Source organism: Anarrhichthys ocellatus, unplaced genomic scaffold, assembly GCF_004355925.1.
Source record: "Anarrhichthys ocellatus isolate YVR2014 unplaced genomic scaffold, GSC_Weel_1.0 scaffold5, whole genome shotgun sequence".
Lineage (NCBI taxonomy): Eukaryota > Metazoa > Chordata > Actinopteri > Perciformes > Anarhichadidae > Anarrhichthys > Anarrhichthys ocellatus.
Window position 1 is genome coordinate 15,758,535 of NW_022280035.1, and position 15,257 is coordinate 15,773,791.

The window sequence follows — 15,257 nt, forward strand, 5'->3', positions numbered from 1 at the left end:
CTCTCTCTCTCTCTCTCTCTCTCTCTCTCTCTCTCTCTCTCTCTCTCAGGATTAACTAGTCATTTAGTCAGATAGCTGCATAGAGGGGCTGAAACCCTCGTCGCTGGTGTATTAGCATTAACTTAGTTTGACTGGATTACCGTGACAAAGGGGACGATGACCACTTGTGATGCCGCCTACCTGAGCACAGTTAACACACCGTTTGAAATCCTGCGCTGCTAGCTCATAATTAAAAGAGACGAAGTGGGTGTGACAGCTGTTAACATTGATAAATTATGCACAATGAATGTGAGCGAATGATTTCCAGTTACTTCTCGTCTTCAAGTTCTTCAGAACAGGACAGTAAAGGTCTGTGAAGGGTTATCTGTAAGCATGTTTCAAAAAGGAAACATTTAAACAATGCGTTGATCTGTCCTGCTTTTCTTTGTGGTCTGTGTTTATCCCTCCGTCTCTGTGTGTGTCCATGCTCACACCCCACCCTGCTGCTGACATTAGCTACCACCTACGCTTTCTACAGGCTAGGGAAAATCCCAGGGTAGTGTGCGACCAGGCAGGCGCCACTGCTCTTAAAAGGTCATCGGACATCTCTCGTACGGGGAGCAAGCTGTTAGAAAGCGTGTCTGCAGACTGAACGATAAGCACACAACAAGTGGAACTAAACCACTGTGCTGAACCGACACGTGCCAAGAATGAGTAGAGGCCACGGTGGGCTAAACGATGAGCAGCCATGATCATAAAGCAGCTTTGACACGAGCCAACCTGTAAAGACCAGCGACACGGGCCGACCTCCTACCTCTCTATGACGTAGAAGTTGTCTCCGTCGTCGCCCTGGTCGATGACGTGGTCAAGGGGCTGAACCCGTAACTCAAACATGGCGTCCAGCACCTCCGAGAACTGCTCCTAGATGGGGGACAGAGAGGGAGGACGTCATGCACAAATGACACGAAGGAAGAAGGAGCTCTAGTGGAAATGTGTGTCTGGAGTTCAACTCGCAGCTCAAAATGGCATCTAGCTCATGCGAGTGCTGCTCCTGAGCGAGAGGAAAGTTAATTATCCCTGAAGGGGAAAGTACACAAGAGAAAGAAGAGGGGACATTTTCTTCATATCATGCGCATGTTTGTGCAATGTCAGTGAAATATGGTTGTCACTAGGGGCTTAAGTTCATCGTAATGACAGATTCATCATAGTAGATGCCAAGTGCTACATGGCTCACAATGGAAACAGAAATAGGTTTTTAAAAATATCAAATTCATTTAAGCCAAAACAAACAGGGATAGATCAGACATGTGATTTTTGGAATTGCTTTTTGCCAAGCAGGCAAGACAATCCATATCCAAATATAGTAGGGTTAAAGCCCAGTGGCTGTGTTACACCAACAAATACATAATAAGAACGTAGTAGCGTAGTAACATAGTAACACGGGCTTCTATGACAGAGGCAATAAGACGAGCAGAGTAGAGACTGTACTGGGTCGTGTACTTCTTTCATTGGTTCAAGTACTTCTTTTCTTCCCTTTTCTCTACTGTTCATTTAGTGAACTGCATTTATATCTTTTATTAAGCTGTCTTTGTATTATGCATCATCTGAGCTGCCCTAAGAGCAGATGCTTTATGTGTAGTTCCTGAGGAGAGTAATGTGCTGACCAGGAGGAAAAAAACCCTTTAAGTAGATCCAATGCAACACATCTGCTATTAATATTATTACTGTAATGAAAACCTGAATAAATGAATGGAGAAACTTAATAAATGCAGATGCTGTCACACATGACAAGCAGTCACTGAAGCTGTAAGCTAGTAATGCGTTGGTGTGTGTGTACGTGTATCTCTTCCTGTGTGTGTGTGTGTGTGTGTGTGTGTGTGTTACCTGTTCTAGTGTTTTGAACAGTAGGATGTCTCGGCAGGACTCTTGCAGTCTGAGGCGCTGCTCGTCTGTTTTCGGGTGAACCACTCTGGGCTCCGTGTCCTCGTCGTCGTCGTCTGGGTTGAATGCCTCCGCACACACTGGAGGGAGGACATGTAAACCCACTTCACACATTGCACCAACATGTCCTGTTTGATTACACTGTAATTAGACTGAGCAAACACTGCAGGTTGGAGAGTATTCTACGGAGGAGTTACAAAAACCAGAAAACATATAGCAACAATATCCGAATACCTAAACTGACACACACACACGGCCTAAAAGGAGGAGGGAGGAGATCATTACTGCAGGACACAGAGGGAGCCCAGAAGTGAGGAAATCACATGCCATGTTTCACCATACTGGCTGACAGACACTGACGAGGTCACTTCAAAGTGTCACTATGCGTCCATGTTTCTCCAAACTGTGTAGCGACACACTACACCCCTCACATGACATTTAGCACAAAACACCTGGAAGTCTGTGCGTGTGTGTGTGTGTGTGTGTGAGTGTAACATCTCATCTCTCAGCATTCACACCAGTCGTGTTTGGAGCAGTTCGGCCTCTGGAGTCGCAGCGTGTTAACTCCTTTAGTTCCGCTCGATCAGGCCGGTAGACACAACGGAGCAAATAAAAAAAAAAACTCTGCGCTCGGCCAACCAGAATGCGATGCGGTTAATTAAGCATGAGAACATTATCTGAACCGAGGACAAGATACGACACCAAAAACACAAGGCTTTTATGAGACACCGATGTTAGCATAAATAATCAGCTTTGTGTGTTCTTCATTAAAAATGTAAGATAAGGCAGAGAGCAGGTCCATCATGCTGAGCTTAAGTTGCAGGACTCGGATGCGTTTTGTTTCCTCCGAGCTGCCAAAGCCTCCATCTATCCCTGGCAGGATGACAGGACACCGAAAACACCTGCCAATACACGCACTACTTGTGAGTCTGCGTGTTCTTTGTTTACAAGTTCAGTTGTAACAGGGCAGCGCGATCAAAGTGAATGCAAATGTTCAATCAAGTCATCATTTCCACCCTGTTGTCAGGCCAAGGAAAATAAACCGATTGTGGCTTTATGTTTCTTGTGTAAGAAAACACAGACTCCTAATAGCGTTGAAGCCGTCCCCCTTCCTGAATGTAGAGAGCACGTGTCCGTGTACTTTTATATGAGGACTGTGAACCAGATCACTGAAGCCACATCACAGGTTCAGCTAAACACAACATTCGGATAACCATTTAAAAAGATATTTGAACCACCGTCCAGTGTAATGTTGACAACACCTTAGGCCGTAGAGACGTCAACTACGGGCCAGGATCCTAAATGTTCCACAACTCTATGAATGGGAATGAATTCCTGGAGCTGTTCAGTTGTTACGGCCTGCTTTTTTGGGGAGCAACTACTCTCCCATAACCTCTCTCATCTACAAATTCACTTACTGCTTTTCTACAACTCCTAAAAGGCTTTTAGAGTTATTCTGTGGATACGCATTTCTCTACCCTTAAGCCAAGGAAAGGCATAGTACTGAATATATCTGTGATCACCGGGGTAAATAACTGAACTTTAATATTGAATGTATGCAATATTAGAGATAAACCTATGATGAAAGCTCTAGCTCATATGGAAATAAGCAGATTTACTGATTGTTTTCTCAATAGAAAATGTATTGTCTGAAATAATGAAGCAAGTAAACAACAGCAGCAGTGTAAAGCTGCTCGTTAAAAGTTCAGTTAGAAAGTAAAGAACCGCCGTAAACCATAAGGCAGTCCAGCATAGTACTACTACAGACACACATTACAATGATCTGATTTACAAAACTTGTTGTGTTGGATTACATTACAATGTACGAGGACCTCTTTGTTTCAGCTAAGTGCGTCATGTTTTTCATTTAAGCTTTAATGAGCCTTCTTTCCTTGGGAGAAGTTGAAATGTGTCGACCTCAGAAAACACCACACACACACCTGCAAAACCTACTTTGTACGACTGGCAAACTGAATAAGGAGCTTTGTGGACACATCTCTGGGAAACATGATGAGCACCACGTTTACGCTCGGTCTTTGTTGTTGTATTAACACGATGTCTTCTTAAGGATCATTATACCTGACAACATTACCGCTACAGAGAAGGTCTACGTGTACCACACAAAGACACTTTGTTGACCACATCATAAAACAAAGACCTCTATACATACAGATGGATGTTACGTCTACAAAACAGTACAACAACTTGTACATATTAACAGCACAGAGTCCACACCTTTACGACACCGTGGTACAGACAGCAGGGTCAACAGTGACGGTAGGGCAGAAGTAAAGATAAACATCAGCAGACACACCCAGAGCCTAATCAAAGTGCAGCGCTCTGTGACGACTGACGACATTCAATTACTCATGTGTAAACACTAGACGGGTACGAAGAAGCGTGAGAAAACAAAAAGCGCCGTACACACAAGACCACAGGCGCCGAGAGAGAAACACAGTCACACAGAACCCCAAACCCTGTGTTTTTAAATCCAAGAGATAATGCGAATACACTCATTATCGAAACATCAGACAAACCGGTGCGTCTACTACTAGCCTCAACGTGCACGACACGCACAACAACGCAGACGCTGAGCCACCGTGGCAGTGATGTGTGCAGTGTCGTCTCTGGTGTGGATTACACTGACGGGACATGACGTCAAACATATGCATAAACACAGACATGCTGGGGAGCGTTCCTTACCTGACACTCTCCTGTTGAATCTGCTGGGTGGTGGAGCTATGGAGAGAGAGAGAGAGAGAGGAAGAGGAAGAGGTGACATTAACAGCATTGTTTTTACATAATGACATTTAATACGATTTTGTGATCACCATTATCTATGAACAGACGGTGTACATAACAATAACTGTAGCGAAAAAAGGAACAAGTGAGTCAGAGAGAAAAATACAGAGAGTCAAGCAGATAAAGGCAACAAGAGGGGAAGAGATAAAAAGTAGGACACACTCAAAGATGTAGGCAGACAAAACAGAGACGGAGCGTAATCACTCGGTGAGAAAACATGAGCCGAGAGAGAAACTGAGAACGAGTATTTTCATAAAGTGCATGTTTTCTTCACACACATGGATGCTGCTGTGAGCCGTGGCTACAGCCTCCAGCGTGACACACGTTACCTCTAACACATGGCAGCGGCATGTTTTCATGACCGCAAAGTGAAAGACTAATAAAACAAAAACATGATCAAACTCGGCAGCATTGATCACACAATGACAGATATGAGCAGGTTTACAAATAACATAATACGAGTCCTCATAGCGGTGTGGATAAGAAATAATGTGTTAGGAGAAAGAAAGGTTGAAAGGGTAATGGCGGTTATGTTAATATCAAATCTGTTACACTGTGGCTCCACTACACCATGTCCTAAACAGCTCCCATTAAATATAATCAGTCAGTCCGTCTGAACCACAGATTCACGGTTTGGTTGTGTTTTGTCCGTGCCAGTGTAGCCGGCCTCAAGCGGCTGCAATGCACAGATGCTTCAAAACACAAACATGAGCACTCAGATATTATTTGAGATAATAATCTCTTTAAGTTGACCCACGAGAACGCCACGTGGCTCTTACAGTAAGCCAGAGGAGGTCATACACTGATGTGACATCCAAATGTGACATGAGCCGGGGAAGAATAGCATATAGCTTAAATGTATCATCCTGTTATGAGAGTCTATGGAAATATGGAGAATCCATTCCATACAGGAATCAGGATATTAACAATAACACGTATGTGGAAGTTTGTTGGTGTAAGCATTTCTATTCTTTAGGTTAGTGTGTCACATACTTCTTATCCAGGCTCATACCTCTTGCCCATCTTGGCTGATTAACGAGGGTAGTTTACTAGTAAAATACTGAGGTGGGTAAGTATGTAAAAGCTCACATTATACATATGTTTAATCTTTAATTATGTTCAATTCAAATGAATAGAACACAATAGCTTTAATGCCTATGTCAGCAATCCTTTCACGTACCGACGTTGGAGCTCTCATTCTGTAATGAAACATCCATGTATCATTCCAGGCAATGATATCTAACCTTTCTTTGACCAATGTTTGTAACAACATCGAACCAAAACACAGGAGAAACATCCAGTGCAAGGCAGAGGATGCTTCCTGGAAAATGTGAAAACAGGAGCTGTAATCAAGTTAAATTTCTGGTCACGATTTCAGTGCCGTGCACTCGACGGTATTCATCAGAGTAGAGGCAGCCTGGAAGGACTCTGCTGGATATGAATATGCATCAGGGATAATAAAGTGGCACAACGTTTGTACAGTATGTGTGGTTGCACAGTCAACACGGTGTGTGTCTGCATTCCGGCCTTGGGCAGCTCTTGGGTGAGTCTATGAAAGTATCCTGATCTTGTGAATGTGTGTTAATGTACGCGCAAAGAGAGTGAGGTCAGGGTCCTAAACACCTGCTTTCTAACGCTGGGCTGTTACTAGCCAGCATGGTCATAGCTCATATGGCCCCCCCAATCTCCCCACACACACACACACACGAAGACGGGAGGAACTCTCACACACACCACTTTCCTCTGGTCACCTGGGGAGTTTAATACTCTGCTCTCCGTGGAGATCACGCTTTGCATCACTCAACACAGATCAAGCAACAGGATGATCTCGACCACAGCTGCAATGACATTTGCGTGGTCTGCAAGGGAATTTATTTTACTGTTCTTTTAGAGGACTTACTTAAAAAAAAAAAAAAAAAAAAAACCTGCTTGTACAGAATTACCCACTGCATCTCAACTCTATTTTTAAGCACGCGTCAACGATCACATACTTCAGGCACATTCAAACTTGTTTACCTCTTCTCCCATTCTGCTCGACCACATATTAGCCTTGATGACATCTACAACTTGGTAACTGCCCACCCGAAACACACCAAACAGCAGCTCAACTTGGCAGATTATTTGGATGGCAGGTATACAACATACTTTAGCTTGTCAGTTGTTGGCCAGTAATCCAAAAAGTTCACTGTTTACATGCTTTACTGTCTCTAATCACAAAGGCTCTGCTCCCTCTCTAACAGTCCATTCATCAGCATCATGCAAATATGCATCTGTAAGCCAAGTCTCAGGGCAGAACCTATCGCCCTCATATTCTAACAACTCAATTGCTTTTTAAGGATCGAAAGCAACCTCCAAACCGTGTCTGGTTGCCTGCCAACGAGACTGGCAGACACATCTACTAGCCACAGCCAAACCTGAGTGGGAAATGAGAGAAAACCGAGTCATATCTTTGAGTCTTCTTCTCCCTTTATCTCTTGCTTCTACTTTAACCTCATCCAAGCACTACAGAGTGTAGCCCACACCGCGGCAGTGCAACCAGAATTGCCTCTGCCCATTATAACCACAAGGCAACTGTTCTTTGTCCAACAGCAACTTCACATCACAAGCCGCTACAACACAAACACACGTTTAGATATCGTTCTCCATCAGCGTGATTCTTCATGTGCATATAGAAGATCACAGTCTGTCCACCCTTAAGCAATAGTAACAGACTCCAATGAGCTCTATTCTCTCCCCTCTCTGCCCCCCCCCTCTATCATTTATTGTATAGCTCGCCCCCTCAGCTGTCTCGAAGGAACAGACCTTCCTCCCCCGTATTGCTCCCAAAGTTTCATGACTCCTCTCCCTGCCTCCATCTTCTCTTTCTCTCCGAGTCTGGTGTCCCTTTCTCTCCTTAACCTCAATACACAGATTGGTCCTTGGAAGTTGCTTGTTTAGGGAATGTTAAAGAGGACCAATACAACACGAGGGACTATGATATTTTTAATTTCAACGTCTTAATCAGTTTATGACCAAGATGAAAGTCAAACCTTCATCATCATCATCATCGTCAAATCAAGCGCTTCCTAAACTAATAGGCAGCCACCAGAGGGCCATCAAGATGTTGTGGTTTCACTTTTGTTAATTTGCAGGAATGTAGCACGACGTGAAATTGATAGCAGTTCTCTGGTGATTTAATTTTGGGTAAATGGTTTAGCTACAAGTTTATTTTGCTTCTGTAAATGAGGAAGGACCTGTCTTACTCTAAAGCAAAGACTTGTACATCAGCAGGACTGTAGCACAGCACAGATGTGAAATGTAAAAGTCAAATCGGAATGTGAAATAAAAATATTTTGTCCGTATAATGAATTAATTGTGATAAGTAATCATGATCTAAATAATGGTGACAATCATTTTGTCCATTATCTTACTCTATTCTCATGCCAGCCCAGCCAAGCTGTGTGGTGCCAAAATATTAAACACCAGACTATTGTGTCTGGTAAATAACTATATATTTACATGTTTTCAAGGCCAATGAGATGCAGCTAGAGCCTCAGCTACCAAATCACAGCTGTGGACCTGACCCTGGCCTTTCACCTCATTGTATGGACAGAAAGAATACTGAAATACAGAAGAGCTGGGCTGATATGACTAAAAACTATACAGTAATATCCTTTAACATCACTCAACCTTCCACTCATTAGTCATCAGCTATCTATTCCCTGGTGCTTATGACTCCCGTTCTAACTTTAACATCTCTTCATCTTTCACTGCTCAACATTCACAGTAGACATTCTTTCACATGGACAGGGATTCTGTTCCTGTGAATATTTCATCCACCTCTTCCCATGACACCGATGTATCCACTCTAACATCTTCCAGTTTCTGCTTGTGGTAAAGCCATAGGTATATTGGTGGATGCACTACAATGCAAACAGTGTAGTTGGCAATGAAACGGATCACAGTACGAAGAGAACTGGGGGAGAACATCAGGGCCTGTGGCACCGGCCATGAACTACAAGGTCCCGGTTTGTGGCTGGGCGGGGCTTCCTGTCCCTCTCTCCCCTCATTGGCTGTCATCACTCAAAGAGAATATGGGCTTGAGGTAAAGCAGCATGCTGTTTAGTGTGACTAATTAATTATCTCTAAAGCAGAAAATGGATTTGTTACACATACATGACATTATATAAAAATACATTCATCCCTTATACAGCTTTAGAAAATGTCGAGCAGCAACAAGAGAGTACACAATGTGAGAAGAGTGGAATGAAACATGCAACACCACCGGTGTACTTTAAAGAGGTTTCCACAGGTGTTGTCATGATTTCTGTGAGTGATCATTTAATTTCAACTCTCCTAATTCCACTTTTTTTGTTTCCTTCAACACAGTCCCCTATGCCCTCTAAAACTATTATTTGCAGCATAACCACCTCCCAGGAGGACACATTCCAAACTGCTTAAAATGATTTGCTATGATCCGCGTCAAACTCATGAACAGGGTCAGATCTCTGCATGTACCGTAGCAAAGAGGCAGAGACCAACAGAAATGCATAAACTCTCTCACACACACCTGAGGATTTACACTAGACCCAAACACAGCAGGGAGCACTGATTTGACTTCATCGAGTTGTTTTTTTGGAGGCCGTTTTAAACCAAATGCATGATCAGCGCGTGTTCAGTCCCAGTGTTGAAGCCCATTTGAAATGAATCATGGATCGTCTATCAGTCACACAAAACGCAGTTTTGTCTGTCAAGAGCAAGTGGATATAATAAAAGTGTGTGTGTGTGTGTGTCGATGTGGGGGCTGTAAGTCTGAGTGTGCAACGTGTGAAGCGCTCTCCCTTCAGTCATGTGGCTGGGGGAGTTGGGGGTGGTAGTGATGGTGGCTGTATCAAGTGTACGGCTGAAGTTGCCTTGGAAACCTAACACAAAGAAGATCTCATCGCCATAACAATCCTCCTCCTCCTCCGTGGCTGAGCATCCCCCCCCACGTTCTCCTATCTGTACACCCACTCACTGCCATAACAGCATCAACAGATGGTGAGAAAGGGAGAGAGGGGAGGACAGAGAGACAAACAGAGACAGACCAGAAGGGGTGAGAGGGGACAGAAGGAAATAAAGAGATGTGTTATGTGTTGAGGAAGCAGATAAACGAGGTAATAACAGGACTATAGCATGTGCTCCTATTACTGGTGATTCAGAAAAATAATGAAGGGAAGCAAACAAACAGAGAGAAAATAAATCATTGAGAGAGAGAGAGGGAGAGATCAAGCCGCCCCCCCCCCCCCCCAAGTGAATTAGGGGGGAAAAAAAGGAACAATTCCTCCGTCCTTGCCTGGTGTTACCATTGATTTCTCTTACAGCCATTCTCAGTGTGTGAGTGTCTGTCAACATACCAGCCAGTAAGCTGACTGATGTATCTTAAATCTTTCCACTTTTGCTTTAACAAAATGGCCACAGAGTGGTGAGACTGGTAAGATGGAGGGGAACACATGACCGACACGTTTAGTGAGGATTAAATGAACCCGAACCCAAAAGTGCGGAAGCGACGGCTGGCTTTCAAGTGGGCGAGTTAAAGGCAAACTATATAAACTACGTTGTGGACAGGTCTGTTATCTGTCCGTCCACCTGTTGCTGCTCACACCTCCTGGTTTCCCTCTCACCACTCTCTGCTTCCTTGAATAGAAACAGTGAAACGCAGGATAATGTTTGGCTTTTAAAAAGGCCACTTTGGAAGAGAGTCAACCACCATTTGGAGCCTCTCGTCTGTTCGACAGAGAGTAAAACAGGGACAGGGTTGGATCACGTTTGGGGATGGGTGTGCTGTCGCTGGCTTTTCAGAACTGAAAACAGTCGCGTCTACTTGGACGGTTCCCGACTATTCATTTGTTGCGTTAAATGCAAAAGATTAAGCTGTTTGACTTCTTAATTCTTATTCTTTCAATATCCATGGATGCTCTTGAGAACAATTCATTTTAGACTGCAGATATAATAAAACACAAGCCTGTGAGGAGTGGAGGCACAGTGACATTTCTGTCACCCAAATGGCCAATTTGTGTCCGTTTTGAGCGTCAGACAAAGTTCTCCGTTATTGTTCTCTCATCTTTGATTCTCAGACAGTCCGGAGCACCGCGACAACTTAAATCCACTGAGACATTTAAAAGGTTTGTGCAAAACGATTACAACTACTCTTAATTTTATACCTTTTCAGTTTGTCCGGGTAGCATAACTATGATTCATAGCAAAGTGTTGAATAAGAACAATCCACTCAATACATTTTTTTAAAAATCAGTTAAAAAAAAAAAAAAAAAAAAAAAAGTAGCTGGTTACAGTTCTACAAATGTAAAGCTTTGAATGTCTTCCTTTAATATTATTAAACTAAATGTATACACTTTGGGAGTTTTTGGACTGCTGCTGAGATGCATGCAAGGTCCTCCATCTATACCCCTTCTCTCCGTATTTCCCCAACATTTCTCTTCCTCAACAGCAGCCCTCGCCATCTGTTTCTCCTCTTCCCCCCAATCTGTCGCTCCATCACTTCTCCTCTCTGCACCTCCTCTCAAGGCCTGATTGATAACAGCAGGGTCATACACTGTATGGAGCTTCCCTCATGTGGTGCCTCTCCTACAGAGCTAGCAGCTTCAGACGGCACGCGCACACAAGGTGGAAGACAATTGGAGAGTTTGATAGCAGACTCAATAAAAGAACATCATCAGCTCCAGTCTCCTACTGCACACCCACATAGAAGTCCCTCCAGAATCAGGGGAGAGATGGGCAGGGACCGAGATTAAACAAGGTCCACTTCCTTCTAGCGAAAGCCTCGACGGCTACAGGAGCTTGGATAACAGGGATGTGGAATGGGGCACTGAATTTGATGAATTCACTGTTGATCAGACCACAAATCTCTATTAATTTCTACCGCCAGATAATCAGATAGTCATTAACACGGATTTTGTAATGTGCTGATGGCTTCATTTCCAGTAAAGGAGAGAACAGGCTTGTGCTCCGCTGTGATTGTAATGCAACACAGCGGTTACGGAAAACTAAAAACGAGTCGGGGTATCCAATTAGAGGGCATAAACATTATTGCTTTTAATGACGTAGATTAGTACCAAACAGTCGGCTCTATCTCAGATTTGTCTTTGAAAAATTAGGGCTCATTTAAAACAGTAGATGGCGCTTTGAGCACTTTTCAACCATGAAATGCTGATTTTTTTTTTATAAATTTGGAAGGAAATGTCAATATCAACAGCAGCATTGATGCCTTTCATCCCATTACCTTCATATAATGTATTGTCCAAGTGTGCAGTTACTCTTTAACCTTCATAAACTGAAATTGCACTGTAAAAAAAGTTGACGTAAGACAAAAACGTGGACAACGCCGTGGCAGCAACCTGTCAATCACAAGGTAGCTCCACCCTAAAACATACCCTGCTTTATCGTCTATGTTACTCTAAATGGGACCATAGTGCTTCTGCATTGGCTTCACTTTTCAAACCCAGAGCTTTCTGCCTGATCTTTACATTGCAAATAGTTGTTTGATGCTATATCAATACCTTACCTTCTCCCTACTGGGAGCCACCGTTTATCAACATGATCCGTTATCAATACATCCTTCATCTTTCCAAAAAATCTCTTTCTATCTTTTTCCTTCTGCCCCGTTTTATCTCTCCCCCGAGCAGAAAGGAACAAACATAAATCCTACCCTGCGTGTCCTCCTCCGCAGAGAGGATGTACGTAGTCCGGCTCTATATGTCGATGCATGCTGAAGTGCTGACCTCAGCGGCAGCAACCCCAGCTCCACAGCTCTCACCACAATGTCGGGCTCATGTGGAAATCTAATCACATAATGCCCGCACAACATTAGCTATATCAATTTGCACACAATTACGCACGCAGGTCTCTAACATGCAGTATTTGTAGAGAGGCACACACACCATTATCTAGTATTGCTTTCTTTAAAAAGGAAACGTTTGCCCCGAGACAGATTTCACATGTATTTCTCTAACTGAATTTGGCCGTGGGCAATATCGACAAAATTTGTATTACATAACACGTAGTGATATATTTTACTGACTAATGACAATGTATGTGTGGCAGCACAGCACAGGTGAATCATTTGAGCAGAAACCATCTCAAGAGCAGTAAAAGTAAAAGTTGCCGGTAAAAGTTGCCGTTAGAGATTGCTTTGCTTGTGGCTCAACAGACAGTGGATTATGAACCTGGTGAAAGCCTCCGTGTCATTCCTGGTATAATGTGCAGTGCAGGTATCGGGTCTGCTGACGTATCACATCTGCCGGCTGCTGTGCGTCACGTTAGAGTCAAATTATTGGTGTCAAACAGCATGTCAATTATTGCCTCCAGCAAATTGGAGCCTTACCAAAAAGGGCTTGAGCACACCCTCCAGATACTGAATGTTAAAACTGTATTATGGACAACACCAATCAGGATCATGTTCTGCGCTGGAATTGTCATTTATCATAATCACAGGGAGTTGATGAAAGTCATCAGTGCTGGCTGGTTTCATGCCCCGTGGCTGTTTTTCTTCATATGAGAGTCAGCTGGGAAACGAGGGGACACATTTACTCAAATAGTAAAAACAAATATCACAGCAGCTCCCTTTGAGCAAAGCACTAAGTACAGATGAGCTCCTCGAAGGACTGGTTGGTTGACAACTTCATATCAAATGTTGTGAAGTGGTCGGCTTGGCATCAGCTGTTCCCACATTAACAAAATACAGACGGTTGTTTTGTTAGCCGGAGGGCTGCATAAGAACAAGACCTCCATGAATCAATAATCCGGGCTCTAATATTTGACAGATGTTTCAGGAGACAGCAGATATTTTACAACTGCAAACTTGTGCCCCAGAGAGAACAAAGTGCACCTCTCCATTTCCGTTCTATAGACAGCCAACAGGATGAACTGGTAGTGTCCATTACACATTTAAATGTAATTGGTTTATACCTTACGCTCCCTCTCCTGTACGATCACTTAAATGAATAGGAGTGGAGATCTCTCCCTCCCTCCCTCCCTCCCTCCCTGTGACACACACACACATGTGACTGAGCCTGTAAGCAGAAGCAAAGCATGATATATGGAGCATAAACACGAGGAGAACAGACATACGAGCTCCCGGGGCCAATCTACAGTTTTCTCGGCTCTGTGATTTATGGTTGTGAGAACTTGTTTGAATGTTGAATTTATTACACAGAAGTTGCAAACAAACAAGAGATATGAGGTTACAAGATATCAACAACACTCTGTACTCCCAAGTCTAACTGGGGTCCATTAGATTACTCAAATAACAGCTTGTCTCTCTGATGGAACGTCAATTTATTCACCTCTTTTCTTGGCTTTTCCATCATGCTGCACTTTCCTGTCAAACAATGCTTTTACTACACATATATCTTTCTCTTTGTGTTGCTCTTGCAGCAGCTTCCTTTCCCTCTTCATTTGTCGCTTTCCTCTCTCTCATGTGTGCGCTCTTGTTTAGTGTAGCCATTGTGCATCTTTCCGTCTTCTGGTCGAGCCCGTCTCATTCTTTTCTCTTCATCCCTGCCAGGAAAGCAGTTATTCTCGTCATTTCTCGCAGCCTATACCCTCCTCTTCCTATGTCATCAAGCTTCAACAGTTATTCTCACGCTCGGAACCGTTTCCCACCATGCGATTCCCTTCTCGCTCTCTTTACCTTTCCCATTATCTAACTCGGTCCTTTTCCCTCCCACAAAAACTATCTGTTGTTCTATCTCTCTCTCCCCTCGCCTCATATCGGACTCTCCCCCTTTCCCAGTGTCTCCCCTCTGTTTCCTCTCCCTCTCCCCTTCTGTAGCACTCTCCAGAAGACTTAAGTCCTTAAAAGGAAGTAGGCCCGTCCTGCTTGTAGCTGCGCTGGTGTTAACCCTTTCCCAGGATCAACGAGTATACTGATTCCACTTAACCCCTTTAAGCCCGACTTGGCCCAATTCTCTATATCTATATATACAGTGGGGCAAAAAAGTATTTAGTCAGCCACCAATTGTGCAAGTTCTCCCACTTAAAAAAATGAGAGATTACCCTTTGTTGGCAATGACAGAGGTCAAACGTTTTCTGTAAGTCTTCACAAGCTTTTCTCACACTCTTGCTGGTATTTTGGCCCATTCCTCCATGCAGATCTCCTCTAGAGCAGTGATGTTTTGGGGCTGTCGCCGGGCAACACGGACTTTCAACTCCCTCCACAGATTTTCTATGGGGTTGAGATCTGGAGACTGGCTAGGCCACTCCAGGACCTTGAAATGCTTCTTACGAAGCCACTCCTTCGTTGCCCGGGCGGTGTGTTTGGGATCATTGTCATGCTGAAAGACCCAGCCACGTTTCATCTTCAATGCCCTTGCTGATGGAAGGAGGTTTTCACTCAAAATCTCACGATACATGGCCCCATTCATTCTTTCCTTTACACGGATCGTCCTGGTCCCCTTGCAGAAAAACAGCCCCAAAGCATGATGTTTCCACCCCCATGCTTCACAGTAGGTATGGTGTTCTTTGGATGCAACTCGGCATTCTTTCTCCTCCAAACACGA

At 43.8% G+C, this 15,257-nt stretch overlaps 1 protein-coding gene across 3 annotated transcripts in view; it reads right to left on the reverse strand.

Annotated features, from left to right (window-relative positions):
* prkar2aa (protein kinase, cAMP-dependent, regulatory, type II, alpha A) overlaps nt 1-15,257 on the reverse strand; it is a 36,469-nt gene that overhangs the window by 4,321 nt on the left and 16,891 nt on the right. For all 3 annotated transcript variants that reach the window (XM_031845290.1, XM_031845289.1, XM_031845292.1), the window contains exons 3-5: nt 4,624-4,659; nt 1,864-2,000; nt 794-900 (exon numbers count right to left, since the gene is read on the reverse strand). In XM_031845290.1, coding sequence (XP_031701150.1) covers nt 794-900; nt 1,864-2,000; nt 4,624-4,659 — 280 coding nt within the window. The remainder of the gene's footprint in view (nt 1-793; nt 901-1,863; nt 2,001-4,623; nt 4,660-15,257) is intronic.